At 40.3% G+C, this 24308-nt stretch overlaps 1 protein-coding gene and 1 long non-coding RNA gene across 2 annotated transcripts in view; one reads left to right on the top strand and one right to left on the bottom strand.

The window, feature by feature from the left end:
* Window positions 1-11412, top strand: part of LOC132694067 (uncharacterized) — a 34869-nt gene extending 23457 nt beyond the window's left edge. The window contains exons 5-7 of the long non-coding RNA XR_013556705.2: window positions 424-3017; window positions 7263-7336; window positions 10433-11412. This is a non-coding gene — a long non-coding RNA (uncharacterized LOC132694067). The remainder of the gene's footprint in view (window positions 1-423; window positions 3018-7262; window positions 7337-10432) is intronic.
* Window positions 1-24308, bottom strand: part of LGR5 (leucine rich repeat containing G protein-coupled receptor 5) — a 128971-nt gene that overhangs the window by 12055 nt on the left and 92608 nt on the right. The window contains exons 5-12 of the mRNA XM_060656972.3: window positions 13907-14122; window positions 11929-12000; window positions 8973-9041; window positions 7297-7368; window positions 3844-3915; window positions 3626-3694; window positions 3413-3484; window positions 22-87 (exon numbers count right to left, since the gene is read on the bottom strand). Of these exons, the coding sequence (XP_060512955.3) occupies window positions 22-87; window positions 3413-3484; window positions 3626-3694; window positions 3844-3915; window positions 7297-7368; window positions 8973-9041; window positions 11929-12000; window positions 13907-14122 (708 nt within the window). The remainder of the gene's footprint in view (window positions 1-21; window positions 88-3412; window positions 3485-3625; window positions 3695-3843; window positions 3916-7296; window positions 7369-8972; window positions 9042-11928; window positions 12001-13906; window positions 14123-24308) is intronic.

Here is a 24308-nt window from a genome sequence, read left to right as displayed (position 1 = left end):
TAGAAACTATTATAGACGTACATTTTCTGAAGCTTTTGGCAGACTGAAAAACTGGGTAAATCTTCCAGCAGGTTGTAAGATAGATCTCTGAAAAACAGAAGGTACAAAAGGGAAAATCTGTTATATATTAATCTTAAGGAAACATGCTTTGCTCTCCTTTCCTCTCCAAGATGATATATCTCCCAAACGCAGACTCTGAACGTTTCCCCAGCCCTGACATGGAGCAGGTAGTCAGAGGCATTATTGGATTAAGCATAGATCCAAACATTTACTGAAATGTGGCTGTTGTAGTTCTTTAATTGATTTAAATAATTTACTTAACAAATTTATTTATATTTTGTTAGTGATGATCTACAATGTTCTAGCTATTATCTTGCTGAAATGAGTCCAAATTAAATTAAATAATTGTGTCTCTCTTTCTAGGAGCTGCTATATCTCTACAGCTAAGAGAATCATTGTTGGTTCTTTTCTAATCAGCTAAAAAAAAATCCAACAACAAGTCAAAACATAGCACTAACTTTGAAATCAATCACTACAAGGGGGAAAAAAATCTAAGAAAGTCTTCAGCCAAAACTCAACAAATTACAGAATAACAAAAACATCTGGACATATTTATAGTATAATATAACTAATCTAAAACAAGCCATGGTAATTTGCAGAAAGCTTAAAAAAAGAAAGCTGGTAGATAAAGTAACATAGATATTTAAAAAAAATCTTGTCTCATGTTTTAAAAGTTATCGGCTAATCAACTAACACACTTTCATGCCTGATTCTAATTCTTAAAACCAGATCGCCACCATGGAACTGAAAAATCCATACTGTTTTCTAAGAGGCTTTTAAATTATCTTGTTCTTGTAATTGATCACTTTTTTCTACATTTAGTGAATAAATGGAATTCATATAGAAATACAGTTCAGTTACCACACACAAATAATGCAAATGAAGCTGTTTGCAAACACAAGTTTGTAGTTTATACTAGAGGCTTGAAAGACCAAACTAAACCAAACAAAATATGAAAAAACCCAAAACCATACCCCACACCTACGCACAAATACACCTGGTTAAAAATTCGGTGTATATTTTTAAAAAGTAGTAAATGTGATAAAATGGACATACATATCATCAAAGCTGATAATAATTTGGTTCGCTCATCTCCACACACTGCAAGGAGACAAATCCTTCCTGTGCACCTCTTAGTAGAGGATACATAAAACCTTCTTCCATGTAAAGACCCAGTGTCACCTTCTACCTACCTTCTACCTAATGATTTTCATGGCTAACATTGATGAAACACTTCTTAAATATAGACACCATGTTTACAGCTTTACCTAAATTATTTCATTTGACCTGTGGTCACCTTATGAGGGAGACACTGATTATCACCATACAATGTGAAATAATTTGCCTAAGATCACCAGCTACTTAGTGGGGAAAGCCACACACAGCCAGGGAATTCCCATGGAGGTGAGGCAACTTGGGGGCAGTTTCTTCATGTACAAGTACTCAGTGGATGAGTCAGCCAAAGGGTGGAAGCTCGCAGACCTATGTTTCCAGAACATAAAGTAGACTGTAGTAGAGGTCGGGACCCTGAGTCCTATTCTCAGCCTCAACTTAGATTCTTCAACTTGGTCAATATGTTGGTCAAAGCATTATACCTTTTTTAGTTCTCTCCTTAAATGAGAAGATACCTGCTGATCTTGCAGTGTTGTGAAGAACAAATCAAAATTATAGGTTGAAGTGCTTTGAAAATGACAAGCTTCTGTGGTTAATGGATTTGTATTCTTTCAGACCTCTCAAGTTTCAGCTTGAGGAAAGAATAGCTTGAAGAAAGAATAATGGTTTAAGGGAAATGAGAAAGAAGTTGATAAGAGCTAACACTGCCTGAGAGTTTACGATGTTCCAGTGCTGGTATAAGTGTCTGACATGTAGTAATTCATTTAATCCTCATGATGATCCTCTGAAGGAAATGGCTATGTCTCTATTTTATAGACTGGGAAATGGAACCCCAGAAGGGATAAATAACTTGCTCAAGATCTCTTGCTGGTGTATAGAGAGACGGGATTTGAACCAGAAAAACAGACCAGGGACTTTGCTCTTAGCCAATTTATGCAATTCTAGACCTGGGTGGTTTACCATTTGCTATGTGACATAGTAGAGACAGATGCAGTTTAAATGCTGGCTCCTTAAGTATTAGCTATAGCCTGTGAAATCTTAGTCATGTTATTAAGCCAGTTTCCTTGAGAAATGAGGGTAATTATGCCATTTTGGGTGGGTAGGCAGAATTCTAAAATGGCCCCTAAGATTTCCACTACCTGGTGTTCATGCACTCTCTCCTGGTATTCAATCAAACTGCCTGTATTTGAATTTGGACTCTGCTACTTTCTTGCTGTGTGACTTTGACAAATGTGCTTAACTGTCCTAATTCTCAGCTTCCTCATCTGTATCTACACCTCAGAGGGCGATGTGGGAGAAGAGGAGGAGACTTACTCTATGTTCCCTCCCTTTACACACAAATGACTGACTCCAAGGCTGTCACGTGGTGTTATTACAATCTCCTATCACTGAACAACTGAAGTCTGAAGTGGCTAGGGGGCTGGGGAGAGGGGAAGGCAGAATCATTATGGCAGACATTCCCATTCTTCCCCTTACACTTGTAGTGCTGCTTGTACCTCTGCTACTGGGTGAAGCCTGTGGTGGAATTAGAGGCATTCAACTGACACAGATGTCTCCTCTGTGAGAACACAGCCATGACTGGAGACTAAGGGTCCATTCATTAAGTTCCCACAATGCATGAGAGGATGGTAATAGGGTTGGGAGTTGAGGGGAAGGGCTGAAAATGGAAGGTCAAAACAAAGCTCTTCAAATTCCTATAAACTACTTTTCAGAAAGGGAAAGGCAGAGGAAAAAAAACCCAAGTCAACAGAAATAATAAATGCAAGCTGTTTAACCATTAGTGGAAACACTAGAACATGGCACCCACAACTATACCGGAAGAATGTTTGGTCACCTTTATCAAGGTTTGTATGGGTCTGATAACTTAATTTTTTATTTTGGCATCCATATTGGGTTTTTAATCCATTAGGTAATTTTTTTCTGCTCTGCAAAGAAGGGGAAATTAAGTTATCTAGGCTTGTTCATATCCATTTTCTGACAGGAAACGTGTGCCAGTTGAAACTCTAATGGGAGACTGGATGGAACTTGGGAACAAAGGGTGTGCCGCCACCATTACCGGGGTCACATGAGAGAGTCAATTCCCTAACCCCCCACGGGGGTGAGGGAGGACCGACCTGCTGGAGCCCTGCAAGGAAAGAACTTTCTCCCCTTTTAAAGCATTATTGAAATAACGCCTGCCATTTTGCTCCTAGATGGAAGTTGCCTGTTTACACAATGTTACTGCCTTCCTGATACGCACAGCACTTGCAGATTAGGTAACTGATCGCAGGCGGTTTGAGGAAGAGATGAGATCTGTGCTCCAGTTAAAGTCCTGTTGAAACACAAACCAGACATAATTCTTTTATTCAGGCATTGCACAGTGACATATTTTTATTCACTGACTTTAAGACTGGTCAGGCTTCAAGGGCAGTGTGTGTGCTGGGCCAAGTCAAGAGCCTATTCGAGTACTTACAAACTCTCCAGGCTCGCAGTTCCAGTTAAATCAGGAAATTCAGTTATTTGTGAGGCACCATTCAAAGTCCTAGAAGGAGGGGTACATGAGTACTATCAAAAGAAGTTTCCAGAAAGGGGTAATTTTAGTGCCATTTTCAAAGCACTTTAACTTAAAATATGCATGTGGTTTTTACAACAACCCTACAAGGGAAAGCGATCTGCAAGAGAAATACTTACAGTGTTCTTAGTTCAGGTAAATGTTGAAAAGCGGATCTTCCAACAAGCTGAATGGGGTTGTCATAGAAATGTCTGAAAAAAATCCAAACACCAATGTCTTAGTATAAAAGTTGAATGACAAATGAATACCTGTTCAAAATTTCAGGGACTATATTAAGTGTGTGTAACCATGATTATACTATATTGTATAACATCCCAATTACTTGGTATCAGGCAAACCTCAAAAATGTTTTAACTCACATGAGGAGGCTTTGGGTAAGAAATCCATATTATATAAAAATGAAAATTTCTGATAACAAGGTAGACATGAGTGATAGTTACTAAGGAGAAAAGCAAGTGAGCAGACTATAGGTATACTTAAAAATCTTCCTCTTCCTCCAACATCCGTGGACCATTCATCAAGTGGCAAGAAGGTAATTCAAGGGGTTGCCAGTCATATCATTAAATAAACAAAGATGAGTACATATATTTATATGAAAGTTAGTCAAGTCTTACAACATACAAGAAGGACTCCTCAAATTATTTGAGAGAAAATTTGCTACTCTGCTTTTTTTTGGTGACATTTAGTTTTTTTAAAAAATTCATGACTGCTTTTAAAGGTAAGACATTATTAGAACTTAAATGATATTTTGTTTTACAGATTTAAAAAAAATGTTTACTTATTTATTCTGGGAGAGAGAAAAGAGCATGAGTGGGGAAGGGGCAGAGAGAGAGGGAGAGAGAAAATCCCAAGCAAGCTCCGCGCTGTCAGCACAGAGCCTGACGTGGGGCTTGATCCCATGAACTGTGAGATCATGACCTGAGCCAAAATCAAGAGTCAGACACTGAACCAACCGAGCCACCCAGGCTGTCCTACAGATGTTTTCAATGTAATGGTATTTGAATTGTCTGGTCAATGGAGCCCTACAAAAAGTTCTCAGTTGACACATCCTAGTTCAATGAAATTCAACTAATATTTATTGGTGTCTACTGTGCTCAAAGTATGAGGGTCGGTACTGTAGGAATTTAGAGACTGATTCACTAGGGAAACCGTAATTAAGTATCTACTATGTGCTTGACATTACGCTAGATTCTGGGAGTTTGCAGATGGGTAAAATGTCCCTGCCCTAAAGAAGCTTGGAATCAGTTGGGACAGAACAAATAAATAGCAGCACCCCACGTCCTGGTTGATAAAGTACTTTCACATGTATAGCTCAGTTGGTCTACTCAACAGCTTTATGAGATCCATAGCACAGATACTTAGATATTATTTATCTAATTTTTGGAGGAGGAAACTAAAGCTCAGATACTTTGGCAAGTACATTACTTCCCAGAGCTTTACTTTCCTAATTTGTTAAGCTGGAATAATAAATCTTAGTTGTAGGGTTTGTGTAAAAATTGAAAGAGCTAATGCTTGTGTGACATCTGGTATAGTACCTGGGATAGAATTGTCACCCAACCAACCTAAGTCCCCTTCTGTCCTCTTACCCTCCAACCTCTTCTCTTGGGTTAGACAACTGGTAAGAGAAAGAGCTAGAGCTAGAAGGTCTTATGATTAAAAATGGAGTTTTCATCATAATATGACACTGTCCCTTATCTAGACAATATGCTTGTATGTATATAATTGTGTTCACACGTGTGTATGTATGTATCCTGGGCAGATATGAATACACATGCTTGTGTACCTAAGTATCACAAATACAAATAAGGAGTTAAAGGGTTCTTAGGAGGGAGTTTTCTTGTGAGATCAGGAAAACCTTAATGGAATATCATTGGAAATGGGCCCAGGAAGACAGAATTTCAATAAGCATTGTGAGGGGATGGAATCATAGGAGCAAAGGAAATAAAAGAGTTTTGTTCTATGAGGATAGCTTAGTCCATCTGGGTTATGGCATATGGTAATTGAGGAGAGCTTTGGGGAGCTGGTCAGGAGACTCACTATAGACAATCCTGAATCTCTGTATGTTTCACAGCAAGAGAGTGACGGATGCTGTGCTTCAGGGTGACAGGTCTGTTAGCGGTAGAGGCAGGGAGGGTGGCAAAAATGTCGAGGTGGTGGCTGGCAGAGGCTGGGGGCAGTGGGCATGAAAAGAAGTCACACGGAGGACGGGGACCATAGAGGTAGACATGGGGACTGGGTAGCCAACGGGACAAGGGAAGCGTTCACACAGAGTGGGAGCTGGGGATCCTTGATGGGGTGGCAGTGGCAAGAGATAGAGGCAGAAGCAAGGAGAGGAGAGTTTCAGGGAGAAAACAGTGAATACCATAAAATACTGGATAGAAGCACTAATAAATTTTGGGGGCTTCAAGTCCTTTCTCAAGTGGTATTAGCATATCAAAAGAGCGATTAAAAAAACAAACCCAGGCTTGTGGCTGCAAGGAAAAAGAAGCAAAGGCAATGCAATTTGCCAACTCTTAATATGTAAATACTCTCTAATGAGGCCTAATGTTTATTGGCAATAGACTTTAAAACCCTTAGTTTGCCAACATACTGTCAACATATTTCAGAAACGATGAATGGTTTTGTTTTTTTTTTTTTTTTCAGTTGTCAGGGCTAATTGGGATTCCAGCTCATTGGTGACAGATGCTACCCGGTTCCAAAAAGCCTCTTAAGTTGGCACAGGATGAATATCTACCAAGAAATGCCCCTAGAGTCAGGTTCAACAGTTGTCCTTACTCTCCTCCTGCATATCCAAGACCCCTCCTGCAGACCTCAGGCCAGTACTACGCCCCAAATCTGCCAGGGGTCTTTAACAAAGAACAATCCTAATGCCTATTTTCATCTTCCTGTATGTCTACAGATGATCAGTCTTCTGTCTCTGCTAAAATGTGAACATATAACCAATTAATTATACGCTGTAGTTGTAACTCTATTTTATGCTTTGATGGCATATAAATCCCCAATACACCTTTTAAGAATATACACATCTTTCTAGGATTACAACCTAGCTTGTAATTCTATAAATGTGACTCAATGCTTGGGCTTGGTAACAAATCGATATAGAAACCTAGCATAAGCCAGTATGCCCCAAACCCCCACCATCAATGGAGTCTATTGCTGTAAAGGACTCCCATTTGTACATAATAATTTATATTTCGAGTATACTTGGATTTAAGTTCTGAATGATTAGGTGACCTTGACATTGATACTCTGAAAATGAGTTTTATTCCTTAGAAAATAGAGATAAGCAAAACTATTTCACAAGATTTTTGTGAAGTGAGACAAGGCATCTGAAGATACGAAGCATAATGCAATGCACACTTGTAGGGTATAAAAAAAAAGAATCTTTGATGTTATTTTAGCATTCAGCTAAAACCTGACAAAACATCTCTCCATACACTTCTCTGTATAGATTCTTACACTGACAAAGACCAAACTTGGAAAAATATAGGACACTCATTGTATTATATTTAAAAGTGCATTATGTATTATATTTCAGGATGGAAAAATCAAAAAGAACTATGGCCACTTACATTGTAATAAGAGAAGGATTGCCTACAAATGCTTTCTCAGGTATTGACTTGATATTGTTGCTGTGAAATCCTCTAGAAAGAGAGGGAAAATTTTTTTTTAGAAAATAACGTGTAGGGTAAAATTATGTAATGGTACCTCCCCCCCCCCTTCCTGTGGCAATAATCAACATCTTTGGTAACTAGAGGATACAGTTAAATTCCTCTATGCATTTTGAAGCTTATGTGCTCACTAGGAGAAAAAGAAATCACGGGCTCTTATCTTGAAAGAGGAATAAAGAATCTGAAAATAATAGTTGTGCTTTATGGAAACTTACAATCTAATGTTATAAAAAGAAATTCCATCTGTTAATATCCAATAGGGCACCATTGTATAACAACTTGAGAGAGAGGAAACCATCTTTGGAGAGGGGATTATGATCACTCCTTCTGACCCCATTTGAAGCTAGGAGAAGAGAAAATTGACTTAAGCTGCTGTGAAGCAGAGATTTAAGTAATCTCCTTATGAGGGCAAAATTTCCTGAGCTGAGGGAAGGTGCTCAGTGAGTGTGTAATAACAAATTGACTCTCCTCTGTCGGTGCTAATGTTGTCTGAATGGCAGAGGGGCAGAGTCAATGATCTCTGGGTCCCATGTGGGCCGGTGGCTGGATAAGGTGAGTGACAGTCTTTGGGTTGCCTAAGCAGAGACCACGATGACTTCCCAGTTCAGCCACACGTGGGGTTCCTGAGGGAGAACCCCCTCCTAAAGGCTTTTTCTTACAAACAAGCCCTGTTGTCTGCCTCCTTTAGCTGTGTGTCTTATTTCTCTCAGCCAAGAGGATAGGCTCTATGTTTATTTTTCTTTCCAAATATTGGAACATTCCTTTCATACGTTATTCATATTTTTAGGTACAAAGAAAAGGCAATTAAATTTTAGTATATAAAAGACAATATATGCAACCTAGGAGCTGAAAGTTAGCTTTACCTTAGTAAAATTGTAAGTTTTTAAAAATTAAATATGACTCACAGAGTATTTAAAGAATATGAAGTAATGTATGTGAAAGCATCTAGCATAGTACTAGGCACATGCATTTGATTTCTCTAGTCCTAGACTTATGCAGCCTAGAGAAGTTTGTTTTTCAAAATGCTTGGCAAATAACTGAATTCCATAGCAATTTTCTGTAAACCTATGAAGTATATAAATGTTGGGGAAATATAGCTTAGGAAAAGAGTATGATTTAGAGAACTATGTATATTTTTTTTAATATACACATATTAGAGAAATCCATTATAAATTTAAAAAAGACTATCTGATGGTAGAGTAAATTAAAATATATTACAGGTTTACTTAACCATTATTTATACAAACTTATTTATTTGTTTAAATGTTTATTTATTTATTTTGAGAGAGAGAGAGAGAGAGTGGGGGAGGGGCAGAAAGAGAGTGGGAGAGAGAAAATCCCAAGCAGGCTCCACACTCAGCATGGAGCCCAACTTGGGGCTTGATCTCAAGACTGCAAGATCACTACCTGAGCTGATATCAAGAGTCAGATGCTTAACCAACTGAGCCACCTAGGTGCCCCTATACAAGCTTTTAAAAATCTTCTAGTCAGTCACACTATGTACAATAATCAAACATATTTTAAAGTGAATTCACAAAGAATAGAATTCTCCCATTAAATCTGTCCTAAATACTTACAGTTCTTTAAGGTTGGAGAGTGTCCTGATGGCAGTGGGAAATTCATCAAGATTATTATAATTTAAATCTCTGAAAATAAGTAAATAGTATTTTCAGTTTCTCATTTAAAAATTCGAATATACTACTTATGCAGAGAAAGTTAACATGCCGTCCGATGGGGCAGGATCACTGATAAAAGTTCTCATTCCTTCTCTTTATGGAAAGAGATTTTCTTGGCTTGCTGACCAGTATGTGCATTAAAATTGGTCATCACACTGATCATGAGACATTTCAGAGTCAAGTCTCAGTGGCACAGAGGCATTTAAAAAAAGGGAGGGACAGATGACAGTGTTAACGTTCAAGTAAAAGGGACGTTTGGCCAGGTGTTGGCTGCTTGCTGATGTAGCCGTTCACCTGAACCCGGCTCACCAAGCTGCCCGCTTGTGTGTGCTCTCGTCCTGGCTCCTGAATCACATCTCCTTTCTTGTTCCCACCTACATCCTCTGACCTACCCCCTGCATTTCAGAGTCTCGCCTGAGAGGGCATCTTGGAGAGCTGCTTTGTCCCTGACTCTTGATGAGTCCATGTGTCTCTCCCAGGCTGAGGTCCAGGATGATAGCCTGCTTCTGGAGAGGTTTATGTGGTACTGGGTACTCTCAGGAAGGGCATCGGGTCTAGAGTTTCTTCAGGGTCACAAATAATGATTCAGATCAGAAGTATGTTTTCCTTGGTCTGTGAGGCAGAGCTCTATGTTATCCTTCAGGCACAGAGATGGAATGGCCAAACAATTTTGAAACATTAATTTCTCGATCTGTTATGACACAAATGGCTTTTCAATTCCATTACTCACAAGCGCTTTATAGACTTACTCCACCTTATGCCTACAACTTCGTATGAAAAAGTAATTGCCTCCTAGTCTCTGGGAATGTCAGATTTCCCAGATGACGCAGAAAAACCTTTTGGTCAGGCAATCAGATGTGGTTAGATCTTCCTCTATGGAGAAGAATTGCTTTTTAATTTTAAGAGAGATAATTTGACCGAGTTAAACATGAATCAGGATTCCTACTTGTCTGGCACAAACCATCCTTAAGCTATACTGCAGGCAGGAAACTCGTGTCTTTTGTGGACATAAATTTTCTTCCTGTTTGTAAATCTCTCCAGATGCTCTGTTTTGATTAAACGAGGACTGGGTCCTTATAAATTACTTGGGTTTCTAGTGAGGGAAAGGAAGAGGTTGGGAGTAACCAATTTACTGATCCTCTGTAGCCCTGGGCAAGGGGAAGGGAGGGGAGGGGAAGGGAGGGGAGGGGGAGAATGAGAATGAGACTCATATGAATTTGCCCAGAAATGCTTTACTTTTTACATGAAATCCAAGGTCTTCATCTCAAACGTGGGGGGTGGGGGGGGGGGGGAAGGAGACACTATTTATGGAAACACCCTTCAAAGCCAATACTGTTTTTTGTTCTTCCTCTGTTGGAAAGGACTGGAAGGTGCTTTGCATTGCTAAGATATCATGCCCAGCCCTGTGTGGATAAGGGAGAAGTTCTAATTTTACCAAGCAGCTCATGGGAATGGCTTGCTTATGCCATAAAATTGACTTCAAAGTCCTGGATAAGTTCATCTTTGGCATCTCCTTATGAGGATGGTTCCTCTCTTCTAAGAGGAGGCACAGGGTGATTTAAGTAACCCTAGAAAGAGAGCGTGAGCACTCATTGACCTGGAGAAGACCACTAACAACAGATGGTCCCTCAGGAAATCACCAGACCCAGACCTGGTTCGAAGCTAAACCGACCATGTATGAATGCTAAGCTCTGTATTCAAATAAATAATGGGCTCCAAGGCCACAGAAGAGATGGTCTTTGGTATCTCTTGGGTCAGAGCGAACATTGTAGATTCAGGCCCTGTGTGACTTACTGTATTTGAATATTAAAAATATGGGAGTGAGAGGGGGCACAAATGGAAGCATGCCCTTTCTTCCAGAACACTCAGGACCCTCACTGCCTGTCACCTTACCCTCATTATACCTCTCTCAGCTAGGGCAATGAGTAGCAGCTCTTCCCCTGGGAAACGGCTGGAGCCTGGTGAGGTCAATGAGAATTCTTCTCACCGTGCCTCTGGGAAAGGCTCTTGGCGGTCAGCTGGCTGGACTCTATTTTTATTATAGGTACCAATTCAGAACTGAACTTTTGACCTATTCTTTGGAAGCAGTGTATACTGGTAAGCATGGACTTCAGACTCAAACTAGGCAAGAAGCAAATCCCAGCTATGCTACTGACAAGATATGTCATGTTCGTAAAATAACTTAACCTGACTAGAGCAGAAAGTGGGACAGTGATGGCTGCTCTCCTCAGATGGCTGTTAAATGAAACAATGTGTGCCAACATGCAGTGCAATATTTGGTTATAGATATGCCCAAGAAATGGTAGCTGTTATTATTTTTTAGTTTTTTGAATTGCTTTAGTGTGAACCTTTGTGGTTTGTTAATGAGACACCTGTTCATCTCAGATTAGAGAGTCCTGGCATTTGCCTGGTCGGTGTCCTCTCATTGGGGGCAGTGGTGGCGGGGGCGCGGAGCAGGGAGTGCAGGCTAGACTCATGAATAGTGAGCCTGAGTGACAGTATAGAATTGATCCTTGACACAGAGTACACATTCCTAAGCAAACAGTCACTGCTCAGTAGAGAACATCTCATTTAGTTTATAATGATTCTAACTCATTTACCACTCTTGTTAGATTAAAATAAAATATCAGTTTTATTGCTTAGCTCTGTGTGTGTGTGTGTGTGTGTGTGTGTGTGTGTGTGTGAGTGTGTGTGTGTGTGTGTGTGTGTGTGTAAGATAAAGCTGCCGTAAATATCTGTTTAAAGCTCAGGCAATTAACCAAACCAAACAGCAAGTTTGACTTTAAGGCTATTTTGATTCCTTCAGAATACTCATGAAAACACTGAAAAAAGGGAAACAAATAAAAGGTCAACTCACAAAGTCTCTAGGCTGTGGAGCCCATCAAAGCATTTCTTTCCCAGGGAGTGAATTCTATTATTATGGAGATGCCTGCAGAAGAACATTACAGACACAGTCAGGAAGGCATGCTGCACAGGGAAACTTAGGCACAGCATTCAGATTGATTAAATCCAAAGAAACTTAGAGTAAAGAACGCACTAATTATATATAAGAAATGCTTTGTTTAACTTTGTTGTTTTTTTTAAAAGGTCTATATGACCCATCCGCTCTTACCATAGATGATTATATACCCGAGAATTTAACAGGCAATGACAGTTTTATCTTCTGGGTTTGAGATATCAGGGAGTGTATAATACTATGGGCAACATGCTGATAAAAGGAAGTTCAGGTTGTTAACACGGCTTTGGGATGTAGGATGTTAAGCAGAGATTCTGACCATCTTTGGCAAATGAAGGATGGAAGGAAGCGTTTGAAGCATATTTTCTAGCAAAGCTCCTGGCTTATAATGTCTACATTCCCAGGGTGGGGCCACAGGTTAACAGGCAACAACAATTTTAGCCAAAGAGAATGGCGATCAGATTTTTTTTGGCTGCCCAGGGAGATTAGTTATCTCGACGCAGTATTAGTGTGTACAATTATCATCTTTGGCTCAATGGTAAGTCAGTTAAGTCAGGGCCAGTGAGAGCAGCTGTGTACATAACTGAAAACTGGACCAAGTCCCAAAGGGATTTTTGGAAAATGGGCTTAAGGAGAACGGGGTGAAAAAGAATGGGTGGATCTCTTGTAAACCCATTCCCTCAGGGGGAGGAAAAAATTAAAGCACATACCCAGCCTCTGGTGGGTCGGTAGCATCATCTTTATATGTGAGAGTCCGTATAGAAATTTGTGAATATCACCCCAAACTTGTTATCCTCTTAGACTAAGATTTTTATTCTAATAAGTACATGTTGGTTTCATGTGACATTTACTGACAATCTTCCACATACAACACATGCGGAAAGGAGTAAGAAGCTGGCCAGCCCTCAAAGGAAGATGTACTACAATACAAGGGAGACGGGTAATCAAGAAAACTGGAATAATGGAAGGCAGTGGCAGGCCGGGGGCGGGTGTGGAGCAAAGGGAAGAAACAGGGCAGAAGAAGCCCTCTTCAGTTCCTACGCACACTGATCTTACAGCCTTTTGAGCAGCTGCTGTCTTCCTCTATCAGCCTTGAGGGACCATTATATTACCGGGGACATATCGCTACACTCTTAAAAAAAATTTTTTTTAATGGCTTTATTTATTTTTGAGACAGAGAGAGACAGAGCATGAGCAGGGGAGGGGCAGAGAGAGAGGGAGACACAAAATCTGAACCAGGCTCCAGGCTCTGAGGTGTCAGCACAGACACCGAACTCACAGACTGTGAGATCATGCCCTGAGCTGAAGTTGGTTTTTTAAAAAAAAATTTTTTTTAATGATTTTATATATCACTACACTCTTAAAGAAGACTGATTATTTTTCAAACGTACTCGAGAATCATTTTGGTTTACTTAGGGAAATCTAGACTCATCAGGAAGAAAGCCCCACAAACGCACAGCTCTCTGTCAATGGTTTGTTGTTACTTCTCTCCCCCCTGGTAGGGGTTCAAAAAATATTAACTAATAAAGGCATATTTCAGTTTGACCTGAATAATAAACTATTGCCAGAAATAAGGAGTTTTTATTAACTTCAGTCACTGGACTAACTGTACAGCGTGAGGATTGCCTGAACAATATTCATCGGCTTCCCGAAGACACAGGTCATAGTTTACCTTTGCCTTGCAGTGCTTGGCACTTAGCAGGCGCTTGCTAAAAGCTGTTGAATTCTTTTATACAATTAGAACATTTGTGAGTCATTTTGGGGAGGGGTTCAGGGGGTTTTCCTCCCTGAAAATGTCCCTATTCAAGGTTTGAAAGACTGGCACTTGAAGGCCAAAGTTAAAAAGTATAAAAGGGGGGCGGGGAATCAATAAACTTACAGAACTACCAAGCTGGAGAGGTTTCCAAAGGCATAGTCTGGTATGTGGTGTATTTTGTTCAGGGCCAAAGTCATGGCCTGCAGTGCTGATAAACTTCTGAAAGCCTGGACAGGGATTTCTGTCAGGGCGTTGTCATCCAGCCACAAGTGCCTCAAGGAATGCAGGCCACTGAAACAGCTCGGGGGGACGTAGCTGATGTGGTTAGCATCCAGACGCCTGGGGAAGAAAGCAAGCAAGAAGGTAAAGAGGGCAAAACCGGGCCAGAAGATCTGCCTTGCAGGAAAACTCTCAATATGCTGTTGAACCTGAGTGAAGAAGGGCTCGGGCCCCCAGGATGCCCTGACATCTGGAACGTCTTGCTCTCCTGGTAGGCTGTCCTCACTCATGAGTACAACCATGCCTTCTTAGGTCTGCTGGGCCATAAAATTCCACGGAGCTATGATTCCCTTCCAGGCTTGTGGGTAACATGCCTTCAGGCATGAAAGTGGCCTCCCCTGAGGTATAGACTTTCAGTGTGATGATCTTTTAGTTTTCCTTTCTGACACCAGGAGAAAGACACCCTTTCTCTTCCCCCTCACCCGGAGCCAAATCCGTGCCTTTGCTTTCTCTGGAGTGTTTCAAACATATGAAACATACTATTCTATTAATTTGCTCATTGAGCTCTGGGAAAAGATCATTTCAGTATTGGAAAAGAACGGAGTAATTTTTAATGGCTGTTGGAGATACGCCTTGGGGAGGGAAGAGGCAGCCTTTATTTTTTTCCTAGTACAATGCCGAAAAGCCTAAAAACTGCTGGCTTTCTTGCTCATTTAACCATTTGCATTGGGCAGATATTTGTTTTTCCTGACATTTTAAATGAATAGTAAAATTAGCAGCTGTCCCAGGTTTTGCTTCTTTCTTCTACACAGCATTTTTTTTTTTTTTAATGGGGAACTACATCTAAATATAGATCTGGTTAATGAGCTATTGCAGCTTCTGAGCCAGCAGAGGGAGTGCAATGCATTTGTTTCGCCCCTGCCCAACAGAAACAGAGGCCGTGATGACAATGCCTGAGCTTTTCTTATTGGAAATTGAAATTTCCTGTAAGGTGCACGAACAAGAGAACCACCATCACCCAGCAATGCTTCCGATGGCTCTCTCTCATTTTTCTCATCCGTTCTTAAGGCTCACACATTTGTTTCCAAAGCTAGGATTAAAAAAAAGAATAAGAGGAGTTGCATTTTAAGTAGTCCATGTATTAGGGAGGATTAGAAAATCACGCATGGATTTTGAAAAATGTTTTAGGAAGCATTTAAGACTAAACAGATGCAGGAAGTGCACCAGGATCATGAAATAATCCCTTGCAAACCAAATTTAAACAATTTAGAAACAGAATTCTCTGTGGTAGGGAGCTAATCTCTTTGGAAAGCGGCTTCCTCACTTTTGGTCACATAAGTCACTTCACTTGTCCTCTAGCTCCTACCTCTACTGACCGAATGGGAACAAGTGATGGACCAAGAAGGCCCTGGACCAAGTTTTCAGAATAACTGAGATCAGGTCACATGGAATGAATTTGAAGAGTTCGGTGTCACGGCCCACTCATAATTACATTTCCAGGAGGGCAACAATTACTGCAGGCAGCAGAAACACAGGTTCCAAATAAATATCTCCAGGTTCTATCAATGGGGAACCAGAAATGTTTAGGAAAACTCAACACTGCCTCTTCCCCCTTTCTCCGGTGATGACATGTCTGGCCCAGGTTCAAATAAGGTATACTTTTCGTCAGGGGTAAGGAAGTGATTGTTTTTATTTAACCAGAAGCAAAGCACATATGTAAACTCTTTGTAACGATTAAAGAAAGAAGACTTTATTGAAATAACATGAGCTTCCGCGTTTCAGGTAACATATTGTCTGATAATTGCCAGTGGCTTATGCATTAGATATCAACAAGTGGCTTCCAAGAGTCTTGAAGATGAGTCATCTTAAGGTTCAGTGCAAACGTCCACATACCTTTACAGAAAAGGCTCTCTCAGCATTGAGTCACAGGCTTGTCTTCGATATTTAAATTACTGTTAATGCTCCTGCTAGAACTTGAAGTGACCTTGGTCTCAGTTTTCAATGTCAATAAGCCCATTTCTCTGGATAAATGCCTTTAATGAATCACCCCCCACCCCGCCCCCGAAAAAGGAATGTAATCTGCCTCCATGCTGTAATCTTAGAGCAATTTACTATCCGTAATGAACTGAGTAAGGCAGGGGCAATTCTGCCCAGTCCTAACACTTCACATACTAATACTCCCAGACCCCACACTCGGGTATCCTGAGCGTAGCACTAAAACGTTTCTCTGCCTCAATAGTCTCTTCATGTAAGAAGCTCCCAATAAACCACACTCCCTCTGAACGCAGTGTTTTGAAGTCCATGTCCACCTGGCCTCAGTGGTCCAAACCTAATCCAGAGAGTGGTATATTGTTCACAGTCAGAGGCCTTATCTGATTTAATCTTAACAGAAGATCCTAAGGCTGGAGTATGGAATTAATTATCCAGCCACTCATACAGGTGTTTCTCACAGAACAAGGTTAAGACTGTGGGCCAAGCAGCTGGCAGGGCACAAGTTGTGCCTATTCACTGAGTAAACAAAGAGCTCATATTATGTCAGTCTGGTCTTTTGGGGCAGCTGGCATGGTCTATGCATAGGCTTGGAAAATGTCATATTTAAGTAGTGCTGTATAAGAAAAACATCACTACAGAGAACACAAAAACACACATAAAAATGTGGTTTTATGATATTGTCAGGTGCAACAAAAACAACTGCATTATATAGCTCCACTTTTTAAGTGTTTCTCTTTTTGAATGTGTATTTGAGAGACAGAGAGAGAGAGAGAGAGAGAGAGAGAGAGAATGTGAGTGGGGGAGGGGCAGAGAGAGACGGGGGTCAGAGGATCGGAAGTGGGCTCTGCCCAGACAGCAGCGAGCCCGATGCCGATGTCGGGCTCAAACTCAAGAACTGTGAGATCATCGCCTGACCTGAGCTGAAGTCGGGCATTCAACTGACTGAGCCACCCAGGCACCCTTTAAATGTTTCTTTTTTTTTTTTTAATGTTTATTTATTTTTGAGAAGGGGGGAAGGGCAGAGAGAGAGAGAGAGAGAGTCTGAAGCGGGCTCTGTGCTGAGAGCAGAGAGCACAATGTGGGGCTCGAACTCACAAACCATCAGATCATGACATGAGCTGAAGTCGGATGCTCAACCACCTGAGCCACCCAGGGGCCCTACCCCTTAAGTGTTTCTTTATTATCATTTCCATTTCATGCAAATCATAAAGGGTGTGTGTGTGTGTGCGCGCGTGTAGGCAGCTTAGAATCTGAATTTGGGATGAGAAATCTTAGATCTAAGCCAGTATATACATAGTAGCTGTGTGATCATGGCCAAGTCAACAGATCTCAGCCTTCACACCCGTAAAATGGGGGTAACACCCCTCTATTTTATAAGATTGCTTTATGATGAAGGAAGGGGTATGACACAGCTTTGTAAATTGTAATTCTCCTTAAGGATTTTAAATTATTATTACCTGAGCCTGGTTAACAGTTTGTGTTTTTGTTTTATGACCATGGAAACCATTCAGAGTAAAAGAGGTGAACTCAAATTTTGCTTTAGTCAAAAGTTGGTTAAAAAGAGTACTGCATTGTCAGTGAATTTTGATCCTGAAAAATGCTACTTTTTTTTATCTTCCATAACAAATAATTAAGAGGTATCTGCAATTAGACTTAATAGAAGTTATCCTCATTTTTTTGGTCTTCAGTATTACAATTACATGCGTGTGCATGCACATGTGTATGTGCGCACGTGTAATCACAAAGGGCCAATCGTTTTGTTCCTGATACGTTACTGACTAGAACATCTTCACTCCAAAGGCAAAGGAGAAGTGGTGACATGTGATAGCACATTCTCAGAGACAATTCTTAGCAATGATCTTGACACTTAAGTATCTATCAGCAATGTGACACAGGTAGCACAGAACCTGGATGCAGACAGCTGTAGCCAAACAAACACTTTAACAATGGGAATGGCCTGACTATCTTTCAGACAAATAAAACTTCTTAATTATGATCTTGAAATGCATTCAGAAAAGTAATCACTATAAGGGAAACGGCACCCATTTTATGCTCCTTATGTTACGTATAACTTACAGCAATCTGATAGATAAAATTTTACACTACTTTCTTTTTTTTTTTTTAAAGTTTTATTTATTTATTTTTGAGAGATAGCATGAGCAGGGGAGGGGCAGAGAGAGAGGGGGAGAGAGAATACCAAGCAGGCTCTCCACTGTCAGTGTAGAGCCCGATGTGGAGCTTGAACTCACAAACTGCAAGATCATGACCTGAGCCAACATCAACAGTCTGAAGCTTAACCAACTGAGCCATCCAGGTGCCCCTACGCTACTTTTTATGTCAAACAACTAGTTACTTAATAGACATATGGTAAACTGGAAAGGGCACTGAATTAGAAAAATTAAGACAAATTGAGTCAAGACTCTGTCAGTTATTAATTTTGATATTTGGGGGCACACTGATTAATTTCTCTGAGGGTCAACTTTCATATCTGTAAAGCAGAATCATAACAGGTCACAGAATTGCCATGGGAATTAGAGAAAACATATGTGGAAGTGTTTTGTAAACAGTGAAGCACTCTACAAATGTTAGGTGTTATTATTTGAGAAAAATCTTCACATTTAGGAAGTGCTTCCCCTTCCTCTAAAAGTTTCTTTAACTTATCCTTTGTAATTTCAAATCTCTCTAAAGGAGACTGACATTTTGGGGGGTCATATGGGCTGGCGGGACTGCTGCTTTTCCACTCACCATAATCCTTCACATGTAAATTCAGTAGCTACACTGCATGTTTGGATTAAAGTTGTAGGTAGCCTCCCAACACAGAGAAAAGAAGATGCACGCATCTTCTGTGTTAGGCCAGCAAACGTCCAAAAAGGCTCACAAGGCTAACATGGCTGAGGAAAACGAGGACATCATCTGGTGCATGAACATAATTTTCATCAAGTATGAGTCTTGGCAGTGTTACTTAGAGAACTACAACCGATGAGAAATGGTTCTGTCATGACTTTGGGGCATATGTTGCAATAACTCCCTCTCTGGAGGGAGGGCTTGAGGTTGGAGGACTCCATAACTACCAAATGGATTCTGCTGTGCAAACTGCTTGGCCAAGGGGACTGTCCCTCGTGGATCTGGATTTGTCTCTCCTCACGACTGGGACCTTGTCAGGATCATCCAGATCCTGAACGGCTTCAATACTCTCGAGTGTCCAAGGTAAGCACTTAGAGTCTGGATAACTACTTTCAGAAGATTTCTGGGTTATCTACCTATGAGCAATGTCCCATTGTCTTCCAAATAATCTGCAGAATCTACATCAAAATGTTTCTCTGGGGTGGGCAGCTATACTGTCTCCCGACTGGCTACCTCATGTGCTGTGGAAAGATCGCTCTGATAGCACTGTGCAGATGGACTGGTGGGAAAGTAAGTGACCAAGGCAGTTGTAGTCATGAGGGTGAGAAAAGACGAGGGCCTGAAAGAAGTATGGAGATGGACAGGAAGGCCTGGTGGGAGGATTGCTAAATAAGTGGGCTCAACAGAATGTGGTGACTTGTCAGCTGTGGCCACAGGGGGAGGCAAGAAAGCTACTGTGACTCCATGTTCCATTCTGGGCAACTGAGCGGATGGAGACCATGCAAGAGCAGGGATGAATGTCATCCAGTATTATGTAAACTAAAAATAAAACAAAACTGCATGTTACCTGTGAATGCAGTTCTATAATATCAGTGTATCCTATGTGATGAAGACTTAGAAGGTAACAAGCAAAAAAATCACTTATGTCAGGCACTGGCCAAAAAAACCCCAACTCACTTTATTGTCTTCTGTCTAAAGTTTTTTTCCATAATATTTTCATGTATAAAACCTTAGTTTTGTAAGTTTTCTCTTTCAAAAGAAACATTTGGCCAATCTGTTCCATACTCCTGGAAGGAATTTTTGATTTATAAATGGCATTATTGTACGGATTATAGAAGCTATGAGATCATTCTTGCTATTGTTTTTCCAGAAAAAGGACCTTTACATAGATCTCAAATATGGTACCTTGCCAGTGTATCACACAGGCTTATATCTCTGTTTGAGAATGTCTTTGATAAGACATTAACTACAAGGAAGAAAGCGTTAGTCAAAAGATAAGCCATAGATCTTGGCTAATTCCATATCTGACATGACTGTAATGATGTCAATTATTAACATAGATGACTTGAGAAAAAAGAAGTCAAAGGTGTGAAGAATATTGCAGCTGCAGGTAGAGTATAGTTCCTGGGGATTCTTCCAGTGAACAGAATTACGAAGCATAGCATTTTCTGGCACAAGAACAGACACTCAGATCAATGGAACAGAATAGAGAACCCAAAAATGGACCCACAAAAGTATGGCCAACTAATCTTTGACAAAGCAGGAAAGAATACCCAATGGAATAAAGACAGTCTCTTCAGCAAGTGGTGCTGGGAAAACTGGACAGCAACATGCAGAAGAATGAACCTGGACCACATTCTGACACCGTATGCAAAAATAAACTCAAAATAGATGAAAGACCTAAATGTAAGACAGGAAGCCATCAAAATCCTCGAAGAGAAGGCAGGGAAAACCCTCTTTGACCTTGGCCGCAGCAACTTCCTACTCAACACATCTCCGGAGGCAAGGAAAACAAAAGCAAAAATGAACTATTGGGACCTCATCAAAATAAAAAGCTTCTGCACAGTGAAGGAAACAATCAGCAAAACTAAAAGGCAACCGACGGAATGGGAGAAGATATTTGCAAACGACATATGAGATAAAGGGTTAGTTAGTATCCAAAATCTATAAAGAACTTATCAAACTCAACACCCAAAAAACCAATAATCCAGTGAAGAAATGGGCAAAAGACATGAATAGACACATCTCCAAAGAAGACATCCAGATGGCCAACCGACACATGAAAAAATGCGCAACATCACTCATCATCAGGGAAATATAAATCAAAGCCCCAATGAGATACCACCTCACCAGTCAGAATGGCTAACATTAACAACTCAGGCAACAACAGATGTTGACGAGGATATGGAGAAAGAGGATCTCTTTGGCACTGCTGGTGGGAATGCAAACTGGTGCAGCCACTCTGGAAAACAGTATGGAGGTTCCTCAAGAAACTAAAAATAAAACTACCCTATGACCCAGCAATTGCACTACTAGGTATTTATCTACAGGATACAGGTGTGCTGTTTCGAACGGGCACATGCACCCCAATATTTATAGCAGCGCTATCAACAATAGCCAAAGTATGGAAAGAGCCCAAATGTCCACTGACAGATGAATGGATAAAGAAGATGTGGTATATATATACAATGGAGTATTACTTGGCAATCAAAAAGAATTAAATCTTGCCATTTGCAACAACATGGATGGAACTAGAGGGTATTATGCTAAGTGAAATTAGTCAGTCAGAGAAAGACAAATATATGACTTCACTCATATGAGGACTTTAAGAGACAAAACAGATGAACATAAAGGAAGGGAAGCAAAAATAATATAAAAACAGGGAGGGGACAACTTAAGGAGGGGGACAACTTAAGAGACTCTTAAATATGGAGAATAAACAGAAGGTTACTGGAGGAGGTGTGGGAGGGGGGATGGGCTAAATGGGTAAAGGGCATTAAGGAATCTACTCCTGAAATCATTGCTGCACTATATGCTAACTTGGGTGTAAATTAAAAAAAATAGATTAAATAAAAATTGAAAAATATAAAAATAAATAAAAAATTTAAAAAATATATTAAAAAGAAGCTGAAGCATAGCATTTTCATCAATGACATTTCTATTTTATATTTGGATGACCATTTTTTTCTTTGTAAGTTAAAAAAAAATGACAAACTCACTTGTACATACATTTGTACATTTTGTGAGGCCATTTTGAATAATTCATGAATAGTCAAAAGAGCACAATCATTTAGTTCATTTATAACATTTTAAGAAATGAAAGCATTTCCCATTATTATCTTACTTTGCTATGAAATGAGAATTATGGATTTCCAAGCTTATATAGAATACAATTTGACAAGGTCTCTAAAATATTTATTACAGTGAAATTTACTGCCTGGAAATTTTATTGCACCAAAACCAGTGGATCACTGGAATTGAATTTGTCAGATCATTATAATAATACTATTGGGATACAATTTTATCTATATGAACTCTTATGGACTGAAGTAATGCTGATTTATATGAATTCTTCATAATAATGAGTCATTTTTATTGTTATTTATTGTTATTTAATATTGATGGAGTAACCACAATGTGGGATTCTACCTTTTAATGAAATTTCCCATTTATATCCTAGGAAGACATTAAGCGTATGAATTTATATAATGGGAATTTCTGCTTCTACCTTTCTGTTCTCCATCTTATTCATTGGTAAACTTAATGCAAACCAGGAAGAAAAATGATCTCTTTAAACTTACTTCTGAAAAGGTAAAAAAGTTTTTTCATCTCTGCAGCTTGGGGAGAGATAAAACCGACAGGCTCACTGAAGAGCAATAATTTAGAGACTAGTCGGTTGGCTTGACTAACAGCTAGATGAAGTGCCTAACAGAACCAAACCTGTCTTTCTGGCATTATTGGAGAGTGCATGACTCCAGTGAGAAATATCTTAGAGTCAATTTACAGTATGTTGCTCCCTTTCTCAGAGGTCATTGCTGCTGTGAATTTTGTAACGAGGAGACGAGTAACACAAGCATTAACTTCTCCAGTTTCATTTTTCTCCATAGAAAACAAAGACTTTTTTTGGGGTGGGGGGGTCAAGGGCCCCATTAGTCTCTCGGGTACCATCAGGGTTTGAAATCTGGGGGTCCTTTTTGAATCTTCCATTGCCTTCCAGCCAATCATTCACCAAGTCCTCTCCATTTATCTTTATCTCCAAAACTCTCCACTTCCACTGTCTAGTTAAGTCTCTTATCTCTTAACACCTGCATTACTGCAACAGTCTCTGAGCTGGGCCTTTTGCCTTTGATCTCTTATCTCTTCAATTAATCCTGTAGGCTGCTGCCAGATTAATCTCCCTCAAACCATGCTCTATGTCATTCCCCTGTTAGGAATCCATGGTTCTGCCACATTACCGTCCCTTCAAACCCAAACTTCCCATCTGATATTCAAAGTTCACCATCCGCCTTCACTGGCCACGCTATTCTCCTATTTCTCTGTCCTAGTCAACTTGTCCCTATTTAGCTCCCTCCCACAGTACTTCTGAGCCTTGTATTCATAAGCATCCCCTACTTCCTGCCTATCCGAACCTCATCAACCCTCCAAGACTTAGCATTATGGTTCTTCCCCAAACCCTACACTTAAAAAAAAATATTAAAAAAAAATTTTTAACGTTAATTTTTGAGACAGAGAGAGACAGAGCATGAACAGGAGAGAGTCAGAGAGAGGGAGACACAGAATCTGAAATAGGCTCCGGGCTCTGAGCTCTGAGCTGTCAGCACAGAGCCCGATGTGGGGCTCAAACTCCCAGACTGTGAGATCATGACCTGAGGAAGTTGGCTGCTTAACCAACTGAGCCACCCAGGGGCCCTTAAAAAAAACATTATTAAAGTATAGTTGACAGACAGTGTTATTAGGTGTCGCTCAGTGCTCACCACGGTAAGGGTAGTCACCAACTGTCACCATACTACTGTCATTATGACATTACTGATTGCATTCCCTATACTGTACTTTTCATCTCTGTGACTTATTTATTTTATAACTGCAAGTTTGCCCCTCTTCATCTCCTTCACCTACTTTGCTTATCCCCTCCCACCCCACTCCCACCTGCCCTCTGGCAACCACTGGTTTGCCTTGAGGCCCGGAATTCTTTAAGTGGAGAGTCCTCAGCTAAGACAATAGAAAGCTAAATCTTGTAGACAGATCAACTCCAAAATCCCTGAAGGAACCACTGGGGTCCAACTCTCAGTTTAGGAAGGGCAGATAGAAAAAGCCAGGCACAGAGATAAGAGTTTGGAGTCAGAGATATCAGGGAATGTGGGCAACAGTCAAACTGGGAGAGATGAGCTGATCCCAAGCAGATGTTTAGGACATCACTTAGGGTTTGAGGCTTTAGTTCAGTTCAATAAATGTTTCTGGAGTGTGCGTTTTTGCAGGTACTGTTCCTGGTGCTTGAGATCTAACAGTAAGTAAACCAGGCAGACATGAGCCTGTTTTCTAAGCGTGTTGATCCAACCTTTATGCAGCATGTTTCCTAAAGTGTAGTCAGACAACCAAATCATTACAAGGAGGTGTTAGGTGAAGGCAAATACATGGTAGGAGGGTCTAACCTAAATTTCATTCTTTTTTGAGATCCAGATCTGGATTTCAG

This window comes from Panthera onca, chromosome B4 (assembly GCF_046562875.1).
Source record: "Panthera onca isolate mPanOnc1 chromosome B4, mPanOnc1 haplotype 2, whole genome shotgun sequence".
Taxonomy (NCBI): domain Eukaryota; kingdom Metazoa; phylum Chordata; class Mammalia; order Carnivora; family Felidae; genus Panthera; species Panthera onca.
This window is presented reverse-complemented; position numbering and strand designations above follow the sequence as displayed.